The 26,527-nt window shown below is 37.2% G+C and overlaps 2 protein-coding genes across 10 annotated transcripts in view; both read left to right on the forward strand.

Annotated features, from left to right (window-relative positions):
• Positions 1-26,132, forward strand: part of PCBD2 (pterin-4 alpha-carbinolamine dehydratase 2) — a 43,308-nt gene extending 17,176 nt beyond the window's left edge. For 7 of the 9 annotated variants that reach the window (XM_055554147.1, XM_055554112.1, XM_055554124.1 and 4 more), the window contains 2 exons: positions 24,666-24,746; positions 25,880-26,132. In XM_055554147.1, coding sequence (XP_055410122.1) covers positions 24,666-24,746; positions 25,880-25,975 — 177 coding nt within the window. In that variant the 3' untranslated portion in view covers positions 25,976-26,132. Of the gene's footprint in view, positions 1-3,232; positions 3,367-24,614; positions 24,747-25,879 lie in introns of those variants that run through there. The other 2 variants (XM_055554173.1, XM_055554158.1) reach the window with 2 other exon arrangements.
• The window catches only part of CATSPER3 (cation channel sperm associated 3), a 46,845-nt gene continuing 36,543 nt past the window's right edge, over positions 16,226-26,527 (forward strand). The window contains exon 1 of the mRNA XM_055554099.1: positions 16,226-16,616. The gene's annotated coding sequence lies outside the window, so the exon portion shown is untranslated. The remainder of the gene's footprint in view (positions 16,617-26,527) is intronic.

Consider the following 26,527-nt stretch of genomic DNA (forward strand, 5'->3'; position numbering starts at 1 on the left):
CTGCCCAGCACCAAAAATTTGATATATTTTTAATGTAAACATTTTTTGATATAAAAATGTTACTTTAAGGTCATTCTTAATATTGTTAGGTAATTCTAATATTGCATTATTTACCTGAAATGCAGCCAAGTCAGTTTTCTTTCTGACAGTTTGAAGAGTCACAAAGTATTTTACGAACCAGTGAGTGTTTTCTAGGCGTTAGTAGCTCATTGTTGGGTGACCTGGGAAATAACGTAGGTGGTTTCATTGAAGCTTCCCAGCAGCCTTGTGAGTTTGGGTATTAGGAAGCCAAGTTTAGGAGTGGTAGGAAGGAAGCTGCTCAGACTCACAGAGGAAACAGCAATGAGCCGTCCTTCCAAGGCCCTGCTTCCTACTTACTCTAAGGCCACAGCTCTTTTCTAACCCAAGTCTGTGTTTTGAAGGATTGTGGAATAATTCAAGATATGGATGCTGTTCTATTTAGGAACATCCTAGACCTTTGAATGAACAACTTGGCTGTTCAGAATTGAGTCTGTTTCTTTGTTGTATTTAAGGAATGGTGTTTGTTTTGGAGGGCTTCAAAGAGGCGATATGTTCTTTGCATATTTTAAAGGAGAGGGTAGGTGGCTACTGATAGGAATTTGACCTGTAAATTGCTACATGATTCTGCATGCCCTGTCCTGAAAGCATTAGTTGATTGACCAGTTATTTGTCCTAAGTCAATGGTAGATTGGGGGTCAGCTTCTACCTGGAGGAGAAAGTCACGTTCAGATAGAAGGTCTGCAGAGAGCCTCTAAAAACTTAACTTTGTAAATTAGAACTCTGCACAGAGAAGACACACTTCTGCATTGAGAGATGCCAGCTTTCTGACCATTCAGCTGTGGATACAGATGTGTAGAAGAGGGCCATTGTAATTCTAAATGTCTTCATCTATGATTCTGTTATGTAAGCTTGAAAATGAGTCTCTTCCATCTTCTTATTTGTTTAAAACTGTAAGCTTTAAATAGAAGGGTTTAACGTTTATGGATTACTCATATCCCACAGAGATTAACCAGGCCACTCTCTCTTACGGGAATGATAGCACCCTGTTAGGTTTGTGTGGTCTGTTTAGCTTATTAATAAACACATTTTTTTTTCCTGATTGCATAGTGTGTTTTGTAACTTTGAAAACATAGTAAAGTACCAAGAAAAAAAATGTGTCTTTTGCCCACTTACAAAGCAATATGCGTGAACGCGTATTTTGTGAGTATATATATATGTACATGGTGGTGGTTTAGTCATTAAGTTGTGGCCGACTCTTACGACCACATGGACTGTAGCCCACGAGGCTCCTCTGTCTATGGGATTCTCCAGGCAAGAATACGGGAGTGGGTTGCCATTTCCTTCTTCAGGGGATCTTTCCCACCCAGGAATTGAACCTGGGTCTCCTGTATTGCAGGCAGATTCTTTACCAACTGAGCTACGAGGGAATTTCCTATGTATGTACATATGTTTATATATATATATATTTTGAGTCATATTGTGGACGCTTTTCTCAGTCACTTTTTTTCTACTTCATACATGGTGAACATTTTTTCCTGTCAGTAAAATATTTTGCTTCATGATTTTTAATGGTGGGGTATATAGAGTATTCCATTGAACGGGAAGGCCCTGTTTAATTTAACCAGTGCCTTTCTATCATAACTAACCTCGTAGCACAGATGAGGCTTGGTGAGCCTACCTTTTCTAAATGCTCCATATATTAATAAATGCTGTCCATTTATCACAAGAGTATCAGGGTGTCATACCAGGTTCTTCTTGCTGATGATACCCAGGATCTTCATGCCCACTGAAATCAGGCATAGATCCATTTATTTGTTAAAGTAAATGGAAGTCATCATCTAGATTGCATTGACCTGTTGAAGCTAAAAAAATCAAGCCCTTCAAGTTACTTGAGAAGGTCAGAAGGAAAATGTTTTGTTATAGGGCTCTGTAGCTAACATTCTCACAGCTTAGGGCAATGGGGTAGGGAATATTTTCATAGAAATATTTCTCTTTTAGAGATTTTTTTTTTTTTTCAGATAAAGAAGGCTTGTTTAATTCGGGAAGAGTTATTTCATAGGAAATTAAATCTTTGTAAATCCTCTATCACATTTCCACACTTGCCAGTTCTCTGGCAAATGATGGCTTTTGAGTGGTTCAGAAAGGATTTCTTAAAAGGGAACAATTGTATATTTTATACATATTCTTTTTATTTTTGAATTGAGTATGTAAGAGAAACTTATGTTTTCTCTTTGTATTTGTCTGTAGTGATATTGCTGGTTCTCAGACTTGAAATAGTGATTACTTGTAATGATTTTTTAAAAATTTCACCTGATGAGAATGTTTTCTTGGACGTTATGAATGGCTCCAAAGAACTTTAAAAGCCCAACCAGTGATGTTGGCCAGGCGCTTAGAGATCAGTAGTTGTTATGTCTTGGTTTGGTATGCTTAGTGGTGTCTAATCATGTTGTGTGCTTGGGAACCATGAAAGAATTTTCTTTTCAAGTCTTAGTGCATCATTTTTCCCAACATTGATCAAAGGATGGAATACTAGTATTGTATACGTAGCCAGGGTATTCATAACTGTCTTACATTCTTAATCTTTTGGCTATTTGGTTGAAATATATCTATGCCTCTTAAATATTGAAAGCATAATATCTTTTAACCTACAACTGCAGAGTTAAAATGAATTTTATGTGAAATATTTCGTTGTGGACCACATCTTCAGCTTTTTATATGCCACAGTGGTCTTGTTTTTTTCCCTTCCATTGTCTGATAGTGAGGTCATTTTCAGTCCTCTGAGAAATTCTATTCCCAGCCAGATGCGGCTCATATATTAAAAGTAGCACCTGTGGCTAATATCACAGCAGCTTACCATAAATTTACATGGTAACTAGGATTATATCTGTCAAGACTGTTAAAAAACATCTAGATTTAATTTGATTTCCAGTATTGTAGAAGCTATCCAACATTTTGCTTCATAACTATATTTTAAAAGTTAAAAATCACTCCATTGTTAAGTTTTATAGCACTCCTAGTGCCCATTAAGTTGATTTGTTCAATGGAGGTCAGAGTAAAGCAACTTGGCTACATTAAGATCGGAAACCAACCCATTTGTGACAAATTTAGTCCTTTCGTGTGAATCTTCTCAGCGTCTCTGTGCTGATTGGATTCAGGTGTAGCTTATGTCAGTAGCATTTAACCTCAAAAGAATGAGCAATGTGATTGGCTTGTTGTAAATTATGGAGTATTTTGCCTTTGCTTGTTTAAATGTAACTGTTGACTCTGCTGCCCGTGCAGACTCTGCTCCACTGCATCTGCCTCTAAACGAGTAGTTTGGTCTTAAAGACATCTTGGAAAATTGCGGTACATGCCCTCGCTTCTTTCCCTTCTTTATGTGACCCTTCCTAAACTGTTTTATTCCCCATTATCCTTTGAGTCATCTCCCACATGTTATGATTTGCACACCTGCAGTTATAAAATTATTTTGGGGTGTCATTATATCATGTTGTTCACCAACTTTCCAGCATTTATGAATACAATAATGATTCACTGTAAATCAAAATAATTTACAGGTTACAGAGAATCTGCTCCTACGAATAAGAATTGAATGATGAATTTCTTTAGTGTCCTCCCATTTGAACATGGGTCCTTAAAAAGAAACCCGTAATAACATATTTCTTTGTGTTTGTGAATTAAAGTGTAAGTTCAGCCTTCTGAACATTTGTTTTTAAGACACGTAAACAAACATAAGCCAATTAAGAAATAAGCAACATCTCTTTCGGAATCAATAGTTGTAATTGCCTTAGTACTAATCTTGCTCCTGAGTGAGAGAATCCTAAGCATGGATTGCAGGTGCGGTGAATGCACCTGGGCACAGGGGTCCCTGTCCCCGAGTGGGCGTGTCCATTTTATTTATTTATTTATTTTTAATTTTATTTTTAAACTTTACATAATTGTATTAGTTTTGCCAAATATCAAAATGAATCTGCCACAGGTATACATGTGAAAGTTGAAACTCAGTGCAGGGGCAGTTTCTGCTCTGTTGGTAACCTTTCTGGAGGGAAGTCCATGAGCTTCTTTGAGCCTGAGCCTCACCAAGGAAGTGGCCAAGAATTACTATGCTGGAAAGGTTGTGGTGATGGAAAAAATGATTAGGAGTGAAGATAAAATTATATATATTTAGTGTGTTACCAGGTGTAGTCAATCACATAACAGTATAAGAAAATACCTTAATGACCAATTCGGAAATATTTTTTTATGTGTGAATTACACATCTCTTTTTTAAGTTTTGTACTTGGGATAAATTTAGCTCCTATGGTGACTTAGGTGCTCTACTTATGAATGTGGATTGCTGTTGTGTCTGTGGAGAGGAGGGGTAAAAGGGTAAGATGACTATGTCCAGCACCGCTCACTCACACAGCCTCTCTCGATTGCTTCCTCCCTACCTCCTTTACTTCCTGCCAGGTCTTTATGGTTGACTATCTGCCCTCTTCCACCACACTGTAAGGTCCTTGAAGGGCTAGAGTCTAGGAAGGTGGTTGGTAAATGTGCACAGTCCATACTTTCAGAAGCAGAGTATTAGGGAGATTCTGAATCTTCTAAATATGTTGAAGGTTTTGTTTTCAGATCCAGTATGGAAAGCAGAAACATAATTTGGTAACTTGTTTTGCTGACCATGTTCTCAGCCTTCCATTGCAGTTAGTAGCACATGTATGATTTTGTTTCTAAAGGTGTCTGTGGACATTCTCAAGGGGATAGGAATCATGAGATTGCTGGTGATGAGGCTACCCTTGCCATGTAGCCATCTTCAAGATTTCTGTATTTAGTCTGCAGAGGGCCCAGGAGCTGCATCTGTCCAGTGGCCAGAGATGTAGCTTTAGAAGGCTGATTTTGAGAATAGAAATAAAACTTATTGTAGAAGACCTACTTGTTTTCATTGAGAAGTGTTGTTTCTCCTCAACTCAGAAATGAATTAAATCCTAAAATAATCAAGGAAGTGCACAGTGTCGACTTTTCTCACTCATGAATGCCATATTACCTTTAAGTGGTTTATATATGAGAGAAATGGCCAATTTAAAGCCAAATGAACCAATTTTATAGCATTAAATATATATAAAGTACTTTCATATGCATTGGTTTATAAGGCAATATTTAGCTTGGTTCTTTCATAAGTAACAGCTCATTGGAAAATGAAAACTGTTATTAACTGCTTTTTTATTCAGAATTTTTTTAAGCCATGCAAAATAGTATCATGTAATTGGTTTTTCAGATTATAATATGTGAGTAATTATCCATTTCTTATAATGAAATCCTCATTTGGCAAATTTTGGCTTTTATAATACAGTTGCTATTGGTGAACAGATATGTTCATTTTACATGAAAAAAGTTTTCATTCATCAAACATTTAAAAAATGCATGTAACTTTTCCTTCACTAAATTATTAAAAATAAGTTTCATTTCACAAACAAGGACTTTGTTATAATGAGACCATGCTATAAATCTAATTTTGTAATATTCTGAGTCTGTAATTAAGAGTGAGTTCTGCTGGTAAATGTTGGGAAGAGGCAAAGAAGAAAGTTATAATACATTGCCTATTTACAAATTAACCATTACCTGCCAAAAGCACATCAGACCCACATAGCGGACATCCGCTAATCCAGTGGTTAGCCGTTCCGGGCTCTAATGCACACTGTTTTACACGTTAACGGTTTTGAAGTTCCAGGCCAAAGCTGACCTTTCACATGTGCTCCGTTCACAGTAGGGATCTCCACTCGCTGCTTCCTGTCAGGGTGGATTATGGTGACACAGCGCAGGGCTCACTTTGGCTGCAATTAAGGTTTTGATCAGAATTATTTCGTTCACAAACAATCACATTTGTTAAAATGTTACATCTGCCCTGAAAACCACTGGCAGCCTCTCAGTTTATCAGTGTGATGCGAATGTAATTCTTCATTTGTTTTTCATAAAATGGCAAGCCATCTTATGTTTTTTTTTTCCCTTTTGCTGGTTTCTGCCTTTCATTTCATTGGGTTTGGAAGGAAACTGTGTCTTGAAATTAGTATGAATGTGCTCGTAGACTTTGGGAATTTGAACGGTTTTGGTGCAGAACAAAATTATCCAGTTGAGCCAAGACTCAAATATTATTTCCAAAGATTGTTAGTGGTGGTTCTCTTGCTCACATGAGGAAACGTTTTAGCTCTGTGAGTGTAGGGTTCGAGGTTTTGATTCTGGTCTGCAGTTCCTGGAGTGCTCGTGCCTATGATGTCACTGCCTTTTAGTGCTGATCACCATGAATGCTTCGAGGTCCATCACTACTGCCGTAGATGCTGGGTGCCAGAGTGAAATCAGAGGTGGCTGTCTGCCTTGCCTCTCATGGTTCTTTGACTAGCTTTCAAAAGTCATTTTCTCACTAAGAAATGGCAATAGAGAGATACAGAAGTAGGTTTTTCCCTGAACTGACCATTTTATGTATAGTAGGGTGTGGGTATCAGTGGGATTTTTGAGTTCTATGGCTGATTTTCACTCTTTTTCGAGTGTTTGTCACCCTCTCGTGAACCTCCCACTTTGGAGGAGACTGTTTGCATGGTAGTTTTGTGTGTTGGGTGGGGTACTTTGGGAGCACATTGGATTAGAATTTGACTTAGATTGGAAATTAACCTTTGACTCATTTCTGTGTGAGGGGAGAGGCAGAAAAGTGGTGCTGAGTGGAAGTACTGTGGGGCAAAGGGGGAAGGAATAGGGTTAGGAGGCTGTGAACTCAAGGATATTTAAATGCTGTCTGAAATTCAAACATTTTGTTTGGAAGTTTTAATTACTTTAATATATATACACACATACACACACACATATGTATATTTAGAGTGCTTTTAAAGGAACTTATTACCAACTTTTAAAAATTGCAAAACCCAAACTATTCCCCATTTGTTTTGATGTAAACAAAGTCATTTCTTACTAACTCATAAAGTTACAAGTGGCAAAACAAAGGTGTTGCAACAAAAAGAAAAAGAAAATCTCTTTATTTAGCTTTAATTTTTAAAATTTTAAAAATAGAGCCTACCTATACTTACAATAATTTGACTTTTATTTTCTCTCTTGTCAGATTTGTGAGCAGATTTTTCTTAAATTCATTATGATGTTTTTAGTCTTTTAAAAAACTTATTTGGAATATACCTGATCATATTTAATGCTTAAAGGAAATATATTGGAAGAAAATACTCAATAGTATTGAATTTTGAGAAAAAACACCAACCTTGAACCTTCTAAAAAAGGCATGTGTGTGTCTTTTCATTGTCATTGATCAGTATGGCCCTGCTTTCTTAGAAACTGGTACACAATAAGAAGGTGGCCAGATGATTTTCTTATATTCAGGTTTTGGTTTTTGTTTCTTTTTCTTCTTTTTGGAGATTCTGAAATTTTTAGAACCTTATATCCATAACCTGTTAATGCCTAAATGTGTGAGGGTCATCTTCTGGGTCATAGGAACCTTTATCATTTTTGAAAGGAGTTTTACCCACATCTGAGGCAGTCAGGAGAAAGTGATGCAGAGTGCCTCAGTCTGCCAAAACACAGCGACTACTTAAATCCTGTGCTGCATCTACCATGTGTCAGTACAACCTCTAGGCCTAAAACTTTCAGTGCATCTAAGGAAGGAAACAGAAACTCATAAGAAAAACAAACACACAAGAAGGTTCAAAATTGTCTGTGAAAGGCTGAGACAGGTATTTGTGACTTGGTGTCTGCTCTCACAATGTATGAAACTGAAAGATAAATTGAACACTTAACTACCTTAAAGTTTTACTGGAGCTTATAAAATCACTTCTGCCTTCCCAAATAGGTCATTTATGCCAGACAGAGAACTCTAGGTTCTTTCCTGACTACCGTGAAGAAACAAACTGTCACTTCCTAAACAATATGGTTGCTGGCCTAGGAAAACCCCAGTCTGTGCAATGAGAAGAATCTTTTCTATGTTTTGTTAATCATGAGGGAACACAGCACTTAGCTCCTTATGCTGGTTGTCAAGTCACAAAGTGGGAGGAGCCCTGCCGCCCTGGTCCACCCTTTCCTCCTGCAAGAGGACTCCAAGGCTGAGCGGGAGGGGGAGTGTACATTTTCCTTTCTGGGTCTTTCTGTATCACAGGACTTTTCAGGCACTTTCCTATAACATACTGTGTGAGTCCAGATAAGATTTAAAGTTAAAGTAGCACACCTTTTTTTGGTAAAGAAAATGAATTCAGGCTAAAAATTGTAAGGCATGCTTTTCCACGCCTTGGGGTTTCAGGCTCTGGCAACTCTGACCCTGTTAGTCTCATGGAGGATGGCTGTTGGCGTTGCTCATTTCTCTCAGAACCACCCCCAGTTTATTTTTGGTCTCATGCCCACCCCCCATATTTACAGATGAGCGTATTTTTTTTTTGTTTTACTGTATCTCTGGATTTGCAACTGGCCAGAATTCTCAAGATTTCCATGAAGAAGACAGTAAGACTACCAGGGTAGGCATGGCCCCAGGTTCTCACTGGGTGCCTGGAGAAGATTAGGCAAACCAAGAGGGTAATGGAGACTTTAACTTCATTATGAAACTCTACCAGTATTATAATTTTGCAAACTTAAGATGCAGATCATTTCAGAGCAGTACTCTGTTTTCTGAGCACTAAAAACAAAAACATAGAGAGCTCTTTTGTATCCTGACTCCTGGGCCTTCTCTCTACCCCTCAATGAGTCCTCTCCTGGGCAGATTGGGAGCTGTGTGAAAGTTGGGTAGTGGGAATTTTCCTGGTGGCCCAGTGGTTTGTGCTCTCACTGCCAAGGGGCTTTGGAAAACTAAGATCTCACAAGTCATACGGTGTGGCCAAAAAAAAAAAGAAGGTTGAGTGGTGTGCCCACAGTCACATGCGTGGCTGGGAGAAGTATTTGAGGGTAAGACCTCAGGTCCCAGAGAAGTCTGCTCTGGGGTTGATCCTTCCACAGGGCACACTGCCTGCGTGTGGGAGGATCTGATGGCAGTGCCCCTGACGTTTTCAGTTCGGTGGGTGGAGTGTCAGTTCTAACACGTGCAATTGTCACGGTTTTAACACTGCAGATGGTGAATACCTGAACTAATCAGCAGCTTTAACAAATACTCAGCTAAAGAAAAATCAGTTATACAAGCTGATGTTTTCACTGGACTTTGGGGCAAAACGGGGTTTAAAAAAAAGACTTCTCATTTGTTGCATAAACCTCCAATTATACAGTTCCTCAATTTTGCCTCCTCTGAAACTTCACAATGTGTATTGGTAAAGCATTCAAAGAATCTTTTTAATATCTTGTAATAACCTATAGTGGAAAAGAATCAGGAAAAGAATATGTATGGACACACACACACATATATATATGCACAACTGAATCACTTTGCTGTACAACTGAAACAAATTTACTTCAATAAAAAACGGAATATGTTCAGAAGGCTTTGGTTAGAAAGATATATTTGTATACGTGTCTCTGTTTGATTGAACCATTTACATGAAATAGTTTTTATAAGAGAAAATTATCCATTCTGTGTGGAATTATCCATTCTATACAGCTTCTAAAAATAAGAAGACCATGGAGCCACATGGGAAATGAGTAGGATGTTTGAATGTTATAAGATGGTTCAGGATCCACAATAAAAGAATACTATCATGACGGTTGTGGGGAAAAGGGCACAAGGAAAAAAATGAAAACAAAATATATAGTAATTTCTTCTTTTTCTTAACCTTCTATAATACTTTATTTTTCTCTAATAATTAAGTTTTTAGAATAAAAATTACAGGAAACTTGGTTTTGCTATAATTAGCTTTTAGGTAAAAGCGAGAAATGGAATATAATCTGACGCTAGAGTTGGGTCCTCAACACACACAGAGTGTTCGGAGTTGGGCACCCTAGTGCTCAAGGCCCAGCCTCACTGTGTGTTAGGTGGCTGCCTCGTCTTGGGGCCTCAGTTCTCTTCTCTGTGAAATAGGAAGGGTCAGTCTGTTTGTGGAATTGTGTAAATGTCTGGCCTGGAGTGGTGGTTTTTTTAAGTGCCCTTTGGGTTTTTCCCTTTCCTTCTTTATCCAGATTGGAACAGTGAGAATCAGTGGTATCTCAGCCCCTAAGATACACTGGGATTCCTAGACAGTGAGAAGTAATTATGTTCAGAGGGTGCTGCTTAATCAGAAAGGAGTATATTCAGATATATTCAAGTAATTGATAAAGCAATTTATGGTTAATACTGAAATAATCAGAAAGTAATCAGAGATAAACTGTTCCTTGTGTCTATTAAGTGCTGCAGCTATTATTATTATTTTAAAATTTATTTTTTGGTTGTATAATTGTTTATAGTGTTGTGTCTATTTTTCCTGTACAGCACAGTGACTCAGTTATACATATATATGCTTTCTTTTTCATAAATATTCCATTATAGTTTGTCACAGGATATTGAATGTAGTTCCCTAGGCTGTACAGTCAGACCTTGTTGTTTATCCATTCTCCATGTAATAGTTTGCATAATCCCAAACTCCCAATCCATCCCTCCCTACCCTCTTCCTCCTTGGCAAGCACAGGTCTGTTCTCTATGACTGTGACTCTTTCTGTTCTGTAGATAAGTTCTTATTTTATTTTTTTCATGGAAAAACTTTATTTTAAATATGGCAGCATTTGTGTCATATTTTAGATTTCACATTTAAGTAATATTATATTTATTTTTCTCTTTCTTCACTTAGTATGATAATCTCTAGGTCTGTCCATACTGCTGCAAATGGCATTATTTAATTCTTTTTTATGGCTGAGTAGTATTCCATCGCATGCTGCTGATATTGTAATTAGCTAATATTCTTTTTTGTTGAACTTCACTTTGTGTGTGAGGGCACTGTGCTGTGTGATTGGTACACATCATCTCCCTGTATCCAGATGGGGGAATCTCAGCCTAGGCAGGACGTGTAGCTTGCTCAAGGTCTGGGTCTAGAACACAGGTTCTGAATTCTTGGATTGATATTCTTTCCATCTCATTGTATGCTTCTGTTACAGTAGATGTGTTTTTAAAATGTTCATTTCCTCTGCAAAACGATTTTAAAATGTAAATAAGTTAACCACACTTTATCTGTTTCTCTATTGATGGACATTTGTTTTTTCTGATGTTCATTACTACAGTGAGTTTTGTTAACAGGCATCCTTTTATTTCCTTGTGGACAGGTGTGAGAGTGTCCTTAAGGTATAGATCTAAAAATGAAATTGCTGGGACAACCTTCTGGTATACAGATTAATAAAAAATTAAGGTTCAGGATTGTGTGAAGGACAGGACTTGGAGACATTCACATGTAAGCCCAGTGGCAAGGCTGTTTGTCATTAAAGAACCCCACCCATACATGAAGCCAGTGAAATCTGTGGTGAACTAAGCCCTTAAGACCTCAGAGCAGTAGGAGCTGATTTTGAAGTGGCTCTGGAAATCTGGGGAAGGTGTGCGTAAGGTGCCAAGATAGAGCACAAGTGGGGCCTCAGTCCACGTACTGAGTACTTTAGGGCGGAAAAGATCCACTTTTAACCGAAATGCACTGTTGAGAGCGCTAATTGGAATGTCATCCATGATACGGCAGATTTGTAACTTGCTACCTTACATGTTTATAAATGTGCAAAGGTTAGGTTTAAACTCGTTATTTTATAAATGTCTATTGCCTGAAAAATGATATTCCAAAAAGATATATTCCCTTTAATTTCTCAAATCAAAAAGCTCCAGATTGTGATAAAAATGTAACTACTTGCTGTCTCCTTTCCTCTACAGATATGTGTGGGTGAGACTGAAAAATGGCGCTAGTCAGGTCGGTTAGCTTCTGCACATTCGGGAACGGGTGGACTTGAACTAGGATGTAGTGTGGACTTCAGTGGAGCTGGGATTGGGATGCAGATGCTGAGTATCTGCTAGTGCTGTCTTACCCAGCTGTGTTTAAGTAATCTCATTGCTTTCAGTGGAAGAATCCTATTTTACTCTGGTCTTCATGGGCAAAGATAATTATATATATTTGCCTGGGTAAGCAAATCGATCAACTTGTAATAAAGTGTATCAGACCATTTCTTTGGCAGGACCAACCAGAACAGTTTGTGAAGCAGAGCTGTTTCCAATGGAGCATGGAAAGCTTTGAAAATTCTCAGTAATAGCAGAAAGCAATATTTGAAACCACCCTTAAACAATTGTTTGTTTTCCTCTTTCCTAACCAAGTTTATAAAAATTTGGTCAGACAGGCGTTTTGTTTTGATTTAAAATATTTTCAGTGAATTGTTATCTGCCGAATGCACATGTGCTCCTGCACTTTTTCTTTCATGACTGAAATTTAAACCCTTCCCTGAAATCCCCCTGAAAACCTCACTCTGCCCAGTAAGGTTTGCGTATGGGAGGAGGGTGAAGGGATTGGGACCCTGGAGAAAGCTTGCTATTTGAAATCTGCCTATGCAGTTGTGTACTAGAAATGGCTGTGGTTCGTGCCATAAGGGCTCTTTGTCTTTCTCCTCTACCAAGATTCCTCACCCCCGAAAGACGTTGGTCAATGCGGGCATTTCACTTTGGTTAATCAGATCATGAGTGCCTGTGAGCATGGCAAGAGGCACGATTGAAGCATTTATAAAATGTTGGCTCATAGTAAGCCACATAATTTGTTTTAAAGAATTACCTCTTCAGTGACATTATATATATTGGAAAAAAAAAAAAAATCCCAAAGATTGTGGTTTTATAACACCACACCTGGTCCACATTGTACTGGATGAATCCATATTTGCTTCGCTGTAAATGATTTTGAGGGTGGAATTCTTGGATTGTTTTGTGTCTTGTAAGCCCTTGACATTGTACTGGTACCTGTGTGCACACAAACCTCCTGACATGGGAAAGGCCAGCTCAGCCTTCCACTGAAATGCAGGTTGGCTGCATTTATTCTGCATGTTCTTAGAATGAGGAAATGATATGACAATAAACAGAAATGCCCTTGCTGAAGAGAGAAGGGAAGCTGGTGTTTATCTGGTCAGGTGGTTTAGATTAGCCATGATGCGGCTCTGTATTATGTTACTTTAAATCATTGTGTCCCAACAGGACATAAATTATGAAGATTGTTACAGTATGTTTCATCCTATGTAAGATCAACAAATTGGAATAATTTTTTTATAGGAAAATCACAGTGCTTTTTGGCAAGGCTATTGAAGCCTTTAATTGACTTGAGTATTTCTCAAATATTATTGCCTAATATATAAAGTATGATTTGCATAAGGTATGAAATAATAAACTTTTAAAAACAAAAGGGAAGAAATTCTCTTTAGCAGTTGCAATCAAATGGCCAAGTGCTCTCACTCCATCGGGATCCGTGTGCTTTCTTTGTCCTCGTGTCCTAAAGCCAGTTTGTGGTCCTTTCCTCTGATGCGATTGTGAGTGGGATCGTGAGCACAGGTCTTGGTGCAGAGATGAAGCTTTGCTGTGTGCTGCCTGCCTGCCAGCCTTCACCTGCACAGAGAAGGCAACTGCTCTGGGGTGGAACTGTATGGGAGCCTGCTCTAAGGTGGAGAAAAACTTTCCCATTTACATACGTCCAGGAAAACAAACCTTTTTTTTCTTTTTTCCTTTCAGGACTTTGTGGATTAGTTTAAAAAAAAAGGGGGGGGGGCAAAAAACAACCCAAACCCCAAAACTGTACTTGATCAACAACTAAAGTTAAGGTAATTTATGTAAGAATATTACAAAAAGAATTGATTTAAGTAAGCATTTATTCTTTTAAATAATTCTTCTCTTCATTACTGGTTTTCTGAGTTAGTTGCCTTATTTGTGAATTTTAAACAAGACGGTTTTTCATTTGTATTCGGGATGCATCTAAATTTATTTGGCTACACAGGACAAATTTTCTAGATTAAAAAAAAAATGGCATGACATTACTTGGTGTGGGATTTAAGCAAATTGGAGCTTTTTCAGAGTCCCACAGTAGCACATTTTCTACATGTTCTTATCAGACCTCCTTACACTTAGAGTGAGCTTAAGAAGTAGCAGAGCCTCTGGTTTACAGAGACTGGGAGAGGTGAGACCGATTCAGGATTTGCTCGAGGCCATAGAATGAGGCAGAGCTGGGGTTAGAACTTTTTGGAATATGATGACACCTGGGCCCCCTCCCACCCCTCGCCGCCCGGCTCCCCAACAGACCTTGTGATCTTTTGATACCATAAGTAGGATAAGTGCTGAGTTTTTTCTACTTTTTGTGCCTCAGACCTTGATATTTTTCTTTTAATTCTTTAGTAATACTGTTTAGAACATAAAACCGAAAAAGTCCCTAGTTTCATCAATAAGGGTAGGAATAGAGCTCTCCTTAAGCCTCATCATAACAGATTGAGGATAAACTCGGAGTATACTTGTGGTTTGCTTCAGCTCAGTGTCTGAAGACTGACAAGTTCATGGACCTTTCCAAGTTCATAACCTGTGTGTGCACTTTGAAACAAATAAATACAGACAACTTATGGGATGGTCTCTATCTGCACCGGCTTCTTCAGGATTGGCATCGTTTTCTGAGATGTGGGTCTGGCAGACTGTTTTCTCCCGGTGATTCATTGCAGCCGTCTATCACTGGATGTCCTCTGTGGAATGATCAGGATGTCTGATGGGGCTTGAATAGTTGGGTGATATATTTTTCCTACAGAAAATATTGGCAAGTGTTGCTAAAACTGTACTTAAAAACTCTTACAAGGAGACTTGATTCTGTTTAAAAATAGTGAAAGAAAGGATAAGTATGAATTCACTGATGCTGTACAGACCTTTTTATACCATCGGATATTTTGTGATGTGAAGTGGAATGAGACTGTTTTACAAAATGTATACTGCTTGTAGAAAATGTATTTACTGTACCATTAAGCCAGATTAGATACTACTTTGTTTCTTTAAAATACTTTTTGAGTGCTCCCACCCCCAGATGGTGGGGGATCGGGTGTTCTTTTTGCCCTGAGCCCTTATTTTCTTCCTTTACCCTTTTGGTTATTGTTACTGGATCTTGACTTTCAGATTAATTTAACACATCCAGTTTGGGCAGAAAGAAACCTTTTCGCCTTTTCTCTCTTTCTCTTTTTAAAATTAAGTGCATATATATAAAAAATAAGGCAAGGAATTTTCCCATCAGATATAAACTGGAATTATATCATGTAAGTACTAGTTGCATCTGTTAAAAGGAAACAGTTGATTATAAAGAAGAAAAGATAGGGAATAAACTGCTATTTTGCATATTATTCCATTAAAAAAAAATGTATTTGGCCAGATACTTCCCATATATGGTTTGGATGCATGACATTGAAGCCTAGGGATATTTTTTCTATATAAGTTTGAATTTTTATAAATTTTATGATGATCACAGTATAAAGGAGTATAAATTGTAATTCTCAAAGAGTTGCTAAAACAAAACAAAAAACTTTGGTAGTCCTTGCCATACTCGCCCTTTGTAAGACTCCTGAAAGCTAACAAATACGGATTATCAGCAGATTAGGGAAGAAAACCTCCAAAAGAAGTTTTCTGAGGCAATTGATCGGCAATAATGAATAGCAGCAGTGAACAGCAAGGCATCAGAAGTTATTTTGACGTTGGTGAACTTGGTGTAAATGACTTTTTGAGTGATTTTGAAACCATTGTTTCTGTCTGCTTTAGGGGGAAAGGATGGATAGAAAACTGGTGAAAAGTGCTGATTCCAGGAGGGCAAAACTAACGGATTGTGAGAAATTCTAGAGGGAACTAATCAGACTGAGCTGTTCATCTGCCCAGCAGTAGCTACTGATGACATGGGGATATATGATTTAAATATACGTGCAGAGGAATTCGGAAATGAATGGTGTCTTTTCAGGGAAAAGGTATTCTCAGTGAGTGATCGTCTTGGTCAGAATGTCTTTTTGGCACAGAGAGAGCTGTGTGAAGTCTAACTATTGTAGTTACAGAACGTTCACTGAAAATAGAACAGAAATGAAGGGCTCTTAGGTAAAATTGTGTGTACAGGTGTTTATGTTGCTTATCTCTGCTGCCTTGAGAAGAGTGGATTCATGCTAGTGGACCTCTGTCAAACAGTCATCTCCCTAGCCTGGGAATTCAGGAGGTGTTTACTAATGTAATTATAAATCCTAATTCTGCAAAGAAAACTGTTTTGTACCTTGTGTTTTCATTTAACAGTATATATTGAAGGTAGTACTGTGTAATTAGCTAAAAGAGCTGCCTTATTTTTTCCAAATGGCTGTTTAAGATATTATGATTATTGCAAAAAAAAGGTGACTGAGGAACTTATTTTTAAGGCTCTAAAAATATTATGGTTCTGTGAGTACAGCTTTCGAAGGTAATATTTAGAAGTACATCCTCTCTCACAGGTGGTGTACTTATTACCAACAGCTGAAAGGGCACTAATTCAGCCTAGGGCACAGCAGAGCGTCTGCTCATTCAGTAGCTTGTGGACATTGTCTTAAGAGCCTGGGGAAGCTGGTTTAATTTCAGAGTTGGATATTCTTGGGTGGGTTATTGGAAATGTTGGGCTCTGCAGTGGCTCATGTAAAAGACAGGTAGACTAGAGGCCCCGTGTTGGTGGGGGTTGTCTGCCCCAGACACACACATGCTGGACTGCCTAGGGAATGGTCCTCAGGTGAGGCCTTTCGTTTGGCTTCTCAGGGAGATGTGAGTCACCTGCTTGGCTAAGATGCTTACTGACAGATTGCCAGTTCCACTGGAAATCTTCTTTTGAGGGTACCCACATAGAGAAATAGTTTTAAATATGTTGCTGGTTTTCTCAGCCTTGCAAAGATGAATTTCTTTGGTCTTTCTATTGTTCTTGTACGGAGTTTGAAAAGAAATTCTTCCCTTCCAGAGTCTAGGCACTATAATGTTGAAGTGTTGGTGATGATGATAATTAATAATAGCGTTAACTGAGCACCTAGTAGAATGCCTGTCATACTGTAAAGTCTGCTACATGAGTTATCGCATTTTTACATATGGGAAAACTGAGGCTCATTTCACATGTTAAGTAATTTCTCTGAGGTCAAATAACTAGTGAACAAAAGAGCTAGACTTGAACCTAGGTCTCTGACCCTGAAGTTTCTGCAGTTGACCACTGTGTCAACATACCAGTGACAGTTTGGAGAAAAAAAACATGATCAAATACATCTTAGTTGGATCTGCTCTGCACATTTCTTGTGTTGTTAATTGAGAATATTCTTCTGTTGCCTGCAGATTAAGATCTGATGTTCTCTTTGCAGCAACTAGAATAGTTGCCCATGTTTTTCAGAGAAAGTCATTGTGAGACATGAAGTCATATTCTAGGGCAAAGAATGCCTTCCTTGGTGTACCAAGCAATGTTTATGTGGTTGATCAGTCATCAACACCAAGAGAAGGTCCTGTCCTGTGACATGTGCGTGCTTGGCAATGATCTTGCTCTGCATTTTGCTTAATAATTTTCATTATTTTTAATTAAAGTTGAAGAAGTGCAGACTCTAGCTAAAATTAAGGTAGGTTGTGTTGCCGGAATCTGGTAATTACTTTAATTGATCACAAGATAGTTTCCTTGATCACCAATTAGACTAAATTGCCGATCATGTTTCAAGACGTGAAGAAATGCCCGAACTGATTTATGTAATAGTGTTTTCATTTCTAATCAGACATAAATATCGTTTCCTTCCATAGCAATTGTATTTTATTAAAAAAAAAAGGGTTATAGGCCTACAAACATGAAGGTGATTCATAAACAATAGCGTTCTAATTCATTGAATTAGTAAAGGAAGTATTTAGAGGCTTAATGGAGATTGTACTGGGGAAATTACTTTGGAGTTGCTGGTGCTCATTTTCTTAGCGGGAGATGTGTTCTTTTTTAGTGTGTAATTAAAATAGTCTATAATCAAAATATAAAAGGCAGCTGACTTAAAGAACATATCAAAGAGAATTGCTCTGAGTAATGACAGATTCATATTGTAAATATGTGCTAGAAGTTAAGTCTTAGAACTTTAATAAATCATACATGTTATTTGGACTGAAGCTGTGTTTTAAATTCAGGGTGCTGTTAAACATTTCACAGATCAATATAGGGTTTTGTTTCAGCTTTGTGCATCTGATAGTCTTTCATATTTTCATGGAGTAAACTGAAACAAAAGGAACTTTAAGAAAAATTAAGGTTCCCAAAGAATACTTGATTTGGGGGTTCATGGAAAAATCTTTTAATTGCTGATGGTTTGGAGATTTCCAAATGACAAACTCCATTGGCCCGATTTACTGTGATTGTAATGCTTACATTCCTTAAAATGGCAGAGTGACTTAAAAAGTCATACTTCATCATGCATTCATGGACTTGTTCATAAAATGTTTGTAATTTGCAATAGAGGAAAGACTGAAACCATTATCAGCCATTATATGCTATTTGTTGGACATATGTTTGTTTGAAATGGCCGTGGCTCAACAGAATATGGCTCATAGACAAACTATGCTGTAAATTGGCACTAAAAACCCACCTAAACAGGTAGGCATATGTTAAGAAGTTAATGTGAGCCAAAATATTTTAATATGAACCAGGTTACATACATTGCAGGATCCCAGTTCCCTTTACAGTGAGACCTTCATTTGCATGGTTTCCTCATTTTTTCCCTACCCAGCTTTAAAAATAGGTCATGTATATATTGGTTCAAAAGTTAAAAGGGACCAAAGAGTATAGTAAGCCTCTTCCTCTTCCTATTTCTGATTCTTAACCATCCAGTTCTCCCTCTCCCCAACCCCCATCACTCACTGTTACCAGATCCTTATGTATATCATTCCAGAGATGTTAATTCACGTGGTTTCTTTTCTTTCCTTTTTATACAACTTACAGACTATTGTTACCCATTTTTTTCTTATTTAATAATATATCTTGGAGGTATTTCTAGTCCGAGAATAAATAGTTTTCTCCTTCTTCTTAATGGCTACATAGTATTCCAGTGAATAAATATACCATAAAATATAGTTTAGTCAGTTCTTTATTGATGGACATGTGGCTCTTTCAACCCTGTCACTGTTAAAGACTGTGTTGCAGTGACCATTCTTGTAATTTATATATGGGTATGTCTGCAGGAAAAATTCCTAGAAGTGGAATTGCTTGGCTGAAAGGCATAATCATATTTTCCTAAGGGCATAGGCATTTTTAATTTTGATCTTGTCATGTTCTCTTCCATAGTGATTATTGTATTAATTTATTTTCACCAAAAATATATGGAAGTGCGTTTTCTCCTGTACCTTCACTAGCAGAATATTATCAAACTTTTTGATCTTTGCCAAACAATAGATTTAACTTAGTTCCCCACACCCTGACTTTTTGAGATAAAATTGACAAATAACTTAGTTTTAATTTGTACTTCCATATATGAGATTAGGCAATTTTTATGTTTAAAAACTATTTGATTTCTTTTCTGTTAGCTATTATGTCCTTACCCATTAAAAAAAAGTGCATGTTTGGTCTTTTTCTTATTCATCAGATCTCTTTACATGCTGAGGAAATGTGTACTGCAAATAAAGTTTGCTGTGTGTCTTTTAATTTGTTTGTTAATTTTTATTGTCATACAGAAAAACATTTAATGTAGTAATCTTTTTTTAAGTAGTGGTTTAAAGTTTTCTGCATGTAGAATTTATACATTTCTTGTTAAGCTTTACTTTTAGATAATTTTTGGTGCCATTTTAGGTGGGAACTTTTCTTACAGTAAATTTTCTAATTCATTGTTTTTATAAGAAGACTATTGACTTTTGTGGGGGTGGGGGCTTGTTTATTTTCTACTTCAGTGGGAATTCTTCCAGTGTTTCCTTGTTAAGAAAGATGTTGCCTTTTGAACTGAGAATGTATTCTCTCATTTAAGGAGCCCATATGTTTTTATTTCATTAAGAGTTTTCATGCATGAAAAATATTGAATGTATCAAATATCTTTTTAGAATTTATAAAAGTCATATATAATTTTTCTCTTTTGATTTATTAGTATGGTAAATTATATTAACAGGTCCCCAATATTGAACTATCCTTGCATTCTTGGAAAAAATCCTATTTGCTCATGGTGTTTTGTTCCAGTGTACTGAAAGTTTTATTTATTAGGATTTCAATTAATATGAAATCTATAGTTTCATTATTATGTACTATCTATGTGAGAATTTGGAGACAGTGTTATTATAGGTTAGGGAAGTAATTTGGAAATATCCTTCTTTTTCTTTGCTCTGGAATAGTTTAATCAGTATTAGAGTTAACTGTTCCATATAGGTTTGGTAGAATTCCTCTGTGAAATGATTGGGAAGGGTTACATTTGCGTGTTACTCTTAGACACATTTCTCTTTTACAGTTATTTAATTAATTTTTTTCTCTTCTAAAGTCAGTTTTGATCATTTTTATCTCTCAGAGAACTATCTTATGTTTTAAAGTTTATTTGTATCAACTTTGTTTAAAAATCATTTTTTGTATGTTTTAAAATTTTTCTTGTAATTGTAGTTACTTCCCCATTCTCATCCCTTTACCATACAGTTTTAGTACATATTATTTTTTAGTTCTAGTGCTTATGTTTTACACCTTTAAATATACATGTATCTTTAACATTTGATATTTCAGCTTTTAAAGATTTTTTTAAACTTTCATTTACCTTCCCTATTTCTATTTCTTTCAACTCTTTAAAATATTTATTTATTTGGCTATGTTGGGTCTTAGTTTTGCTGCTGCTGCTGCTGCTGCTGCTGCTAAGTCGCTTCAGTCATGTCCGACTCTGTGCGACCCCATAGACGGCAGCTCACCAGGCTCCCCCGTCCCTGGGATTCTCCAGGCAAGAACACTGGAGTGGGTTGCCATTTCCTTCTCCAATGCAGGAAAGTGAAAAGTGAAAGTGAAGTCGCTCAGTCGTGTCCGACTCTTAGCGACCCCATGGACTGCAGCCTACCAGGCTCCTCCGTCCATGGGATTTTCCAGGCAAGAGTACTGGAGTGGGGTGCCAGTGCCTTCTCCGCTTAGTTGTGGCATGTGGGGTCTTTTGTTGTGGTGCATGGGCTCCGGGGTATATGGACTTAGTTGCTCCACGACATGTGGGGTCTTAGTTCCCAGACCAGGGGTTGAATCAGTGTCCCCTACATTGCAAGGCAGATTCTTAACCACTGGACCGCCAGGGAAAACTATTAAAATAATAGTTTATAACATATATATTTTATTCTGTAAGTATAAACCCCCACAGTTGTTTTAAATGTATTTCTAGAGCTGAGTGAATTTATTACTCATTGCTAATACTTTTGGTATAGTTTCTCCATTAAACTTAGTTACATATATTTCATCCTTTAATAAAAATTTCCTCAAGAAGGGTGAATGGAAATTATTCCCTGAGTTACTGCATTTAAAAAACATATGTCCTCTGCATTAATTTCAAGCAACGGTTTAGCTGGGTATAAAATTCTTCACACTTTGATTTCCTAGAGTCGTTATAGGCATTGCTCCTCTGGCTTGTATGTTGAATTTGATATGTGGAAGTTTAAAGTCAGTAAGATTCTTTTCATCATTATAGGTGAATTGATCTTTTTGACTAGATGTCAAAAGGATTCTTTAAATCTTCATAGTTCATTAACTTTACTAGAATGTGTGGAAATGGATGAATTCTTAGTCTATGGATTTAAATTTTTTCTTTCTGGGAGTTTTTCTTTAAATCTCCAGGGTTTTTTTTTTTTTCTTTCTTTCTTTCTTCTTCTTCTTTTTTTTAAGTTGTTCTTTTATTGACAACAATTATCTATAAGTTAAATATACTTCATTTTCTGTACTTACTATTTTCTAGTTCTTATTGACTCTAGTTGATTTCTACTTCATCTGTCCATTTTCTCAGTCCTGTTCTCTAAACTTCTTATTAGTTGCTGGTGTCTATTCTGCCTTGGCCTGTTAGCAACTTTCTTTGATGGAATGGTTTTAGAAAGCCTATGCATTTAGCTAGCTCAAGGCCTTTAGATTCCAAGTGGCATCCTGGTAACAAGTAGTTACGGCTATAAAAATAAATCTTTGAAAGAAGGACAGATGCTTTTCACTGTTTGCCAAGTCTGCTGTTTAGTCATATTCCTTCTTTATTATATTCCAGATAATCAGAATTCCCCTTTGAAGTTTTGCTTTTTCCCTCTCCTTGCATACTCATCTAACTTCCTTGCAGAAATTCTTTTACTTTAATTTGAATGTGTACTGATATAGATGTTTTTAATTTGTAGATTTAAAAATAAATATTTGAAGGATTATTTGGTTCTGTTATAAGGAAGAAAAATTATGGAATTATCTTTTTGCTCCCAGAGAAGATTGAATATTCTTTTCCTAAGGAAGAATTAGGAGCAAATCCTGTGTAAATAGTTTATTAGGCTTTGTGATGTTTTATTGAATATAAATATTAGGTGACAGTTGAAGGGAAATATGTAAAAGGAAGGAAAATACAAATTTGGAGAATCTTTGGATGTGCCTTTTTTCTTTTAAGCATTGTATATAGATAGGGTAGATGCTTTTTCTTTGATCAGTATACCTCTAATGATATGGCTGTTCTCTTATAAGTCATATTTTTGATGGAATAGATTTTGCTACTATGCTGATAGCATGCTGGGTGGTCAGAGATTTGAGGATCACTTCTGACCATGTTCAGATCAGACACTCATTCAGTCCATTTGGCTCTTGGGCAATGTTAAAGTATTCTAAGCATCACTTTGGACCTTTTTGGATGGCTTTGTTCAAAGAAATTGTGGCAACAGGGCTTAAAAACTTGGACAGTGACCCACTGTGCCCACCTGATTTCTTATTATTCACTTGTTTTCCCCAGTCAGTGTGCCTCAGAATGTTATCCCACAGTGTGTTATTCATCTGATATATGTGTGTCAGTTTCTGTTTAAGGCCCATGGGAAAATGAGAGGGCCATTCTTCCTAGAGACAGCGACTAGAATCTTAGATTCTCAAGACCATGGGAGGGCTTTTTACTTATCGTTATGTTTTGTAAGGTTTGTGGTATGCATTTGGCCAGAAGCTGTAGTGGTAGCATTGTGTGCATTAGTAATCTCTGACTCTGTGCCAGGTGCTGTGCTGAGTACTTTTATATCCCCATCTCTTTTTAAAAAATTAAAATAATTACAGGAGCTTTTTATTATTATCCCCATTTTACTGAAGAAAATTGAGGCTCAGAGTTAAATCACATGACAGTTGAGTAATAGAATTGGGATTTGAATCCCTGGCTCCCTGGCTCAAAAATCCATGTCCTTAATGTCTGTATTACTCTCTCTCTCGGGTGGTGATATGATTGTAAATCTTCTAAAGCTAAATGAGAATAAGGCATTAGAAGCAAGCAGAGTAAAAATTCTCATAATAATTTAGTACAGGTTTACTCTGTTTTAATAGTTAAAACAAACTTTCTCATTTGACTTGCCCCTTCCCCCTCACATAATATGGAGAATCAGATTGAAATAAGAAGGGGTGGGAGAGTGAATATTGTTTGCCCACTGATAAGTCCATGCTAGGTTAAGTGGATTTTTCTTGAACTTCCTTCCTTTTCTTAGTAGGGAAAACCTTCAGGCATTAAGTGTCAAAATGGAAATCTTTATCCTGAATGAAATCGATTATGAGATAAGAACCATTATGAATGACAGAACTGTTTGAAAATGACATCTTCCATATTTCTGTTAACTTGGAAATGTGCTCCTATGTCATTTGGTGATTCAAAAAAACATAGCCCAACTAACATCAGATTGGTTTTTCTGGATAGGGGTAAAGAAGTTAAATATTTATATGGCTGTAATGGGTACTGCCCTGTGAATTCCACTGTAACTTTATAATTAATGTGCCATTACCTTAGAGTCTTACCAAGTATTTCTGCCTTCTGGACACGAAAGAGACAAACTCTTCTATTGTTTGCAATTGCCCTCATAAAAATTTGAAAGCAAGCAAAGCAAGCAAAAAAAAAAATGTTTTTCTTTCCTCTCAGGACAAGTTTGCCTTCTGCTTAACAAAATTAGGTTTGCACTTTCCCAGTGGTATGAAGTCAGTGCCTGCAGGTCCCCACTCAGGCCTGTGGCTGACTGCAGCCGTCTGCCCCAAGCGGAGTGTTTTCTCTTCGAAATGGCAGTGCTAGGCAGTAGCGAGAAGATCCCAAGTGGGCAAGCCCTTCTTTTCTGTTCCACTCTGGGTGTCAGTGAAAATAGTCTCTCATCCCCTTCTGTCGTGCCTGGGGGATGGGATGGTGGTTCACTTCTACCAGAGCTTTCGCTTAAGACACACTCTCACATTTTCCCATAGTCTTTGTGGTCAATATCTTAGCAACCCAGTCACTAAAAACAAAAGGAGCAGTGCTGCAGGAAAAGTGACTGCTAAGATTTGGGGCCAGGTACACTGGCCCCATTTGAGAGCCAGGACACTGAGTTGAAGGGAAATTATTGCCTGTTTTATAGAGTCTCATCCTGAGGACAGTTAAACAGTCCAGACAGGTCACTGGGTGAGACCAATTTCCCGGTCTGTTTACTTGAGCCTGAGTGTTTTTCACCATACAGCAGCAGGTCACAGTCCTGCTACACTGTTATCCCACCTCTGTGGAGAGCACTCCCTTTTATTATTGCTTCTCCAGGCTTTCCTAACCCTGTCTTTATCGGGTTGCTCTGGGGTCCCTCTCAGGTCCAGGGCACGGGCAGTGTCAGTCATCACTTTTGACTTCGTCTTATGCAGGCCTTTGGCTTTATGTCCCGAGTTGCCCTACAAGCAGAGAAGATGAATCATCACCCGGAATGGTTCAATGTGTACAACAAGGTAACTGAATTGCCTTATTTTGGGATCACCTTAATTTTGGAGTTAAGAAACTTCTTTCTTCCTTGCTTGTCATCCTATGCAGCTAAGTGTCATTGTGGTTAGGAAAATACTCTCTTATTCTTTCTCTCAGAATCCCTGTGTATTATTGCAAATTAGTAACAAATTTCAGATCTACTCAAAAGAACAGTGACTAAGTTCCTTATTTTCATGCTTGTCTTCTACTGAAACTATGAAAAACAGGCCAAATTAGACTCCTGAATTAAGCTTGAATATCAGTCATGTAGATAACATTTTTTAAACCCTCTTAAGGTAAATTATTGAAAGAAATGGTAGCAAATCAGAAAGATATGGTTTTTTTTTTTATCTCATTGAAATCAGTTTGTTCAAGTAAATTCTCTATTCTCAATTGGAACTGACCTTCTTAATAGCAGGGGGCACAGTGAGAAGAATCATGCTTGCCCCCTAAGTGTCCTTACCTTCATGGTCATGCCATGTGGAATTTCTTATCATCTGCTTTCTGTGAGGTTCTATAGTCTCTCGAAAGTCCTCTTTAAAAAAATAAAATTTCATATTTTTTGATTTATTGCAGTAATTCAGAGGATGCAGGTACCAGCATAAGCTTTTATTTCCTAGTTGCCTTTCTTTACCCATAATTTTGCTTTTGCTTATTAATTGGTTTGTCAAGAGGCAACAGTCTGTTCCTCCACTGCCCTCCCCAACTTCTCTAATTTGGAAATGGGCTTTTTTTTTTTAACATGGTTGCTAAGGTATTACATTTGATAGCTTAGTTTTTCTCAGTGGCCTGAAAAGAGTGTAATTAAAGTAATGGGAGTTAAAATGGAACTTCAATCTCTCTCTTTCTCTTTTCCCCCAAGAGTCAAGATTTGAGATTCTGGCAGCTCATTTGCCCTTATGAGAGAACCTTTTTATCCCTGGGTGGCTGCTGAGCTCAGCCTGGAGTTTACTGGGTTTTGGAAATGCATTGCTTATTCATAATGTAGTATTTTCTAAATCATTTAATCTCCCCAGTTCTCAAAGATAAATATTGAGTAATAGATTGATTTCTGAACCACCAAAGGAGAGTACCATGAATTGCAGCTCAGGGTTTTAAAAACTGTTTCTCTTTTTCTTAGGTCCAGATAACGCTCACATCGCATGACTGTGGCGGACTGACCAAAAGAGATGTGAAACTGGCCAAGTTTATTGAAAAAGCAGCTGCTTCTGTGTGACTCCTTCTAAAATGCATGTAGAATCTTACATACACATCTAGCTGCAATGGACTTTGAAGGCAATTTACATGAATAAATCAAGTTATAAATTTAGTTCACCTTTTGAACTATCACATTTTGTAAAATCAGTGCTTAAATAAAAATGATTTAAACTTGAGGCTGAGGTATTTTTCATTATATCTAATCACATATATAAGGTAAATCAACCCAAGTAATTCTATTAATATTTAAAAAGACAAGTAGCATTCTTAGAGATTAGAAATGGATATGCAGGAGCATTCTCATATCTGGAGGATTCTCATTCTCATTCCCATTAGTCATATGGGCGAGCATTTTATATCCCAGAAATTCAAGTGATTATGGTGACTTTACAAATGCATTGTATTGGAAAGCAGTTGTAAGGTAGAAAAAGAACGATGAACTCTATAGGTAAAGGGTTTAACTGTATGTAAGGGTTCTCATGACACTAAAGTTGATTTGGAGTTTACCTGTTGTTGCTACTTAAGTAGTTAATTAAGTTATAGAGATTACATAAATTGGTTGAGCTGTGTT

The sequence above is a fragment of the Bubalus kerabau genome, chromosome 1, assembly GCF_029407905.1.
Source record: "Bubalus kerabau isolate K-KA32 ecotype Philippines breed swamp buffalo chromosome 1, PCC_UOA_SB_1v2, whole genome shotgun sequence".
Classification (NCBI taxonomy): domain Eukaryota; kingdom Metazoa; phylum Chordata; class Mammalia; order Artiodactyla; family Bovidae; genus Bubalus; species Bubalus kerabau.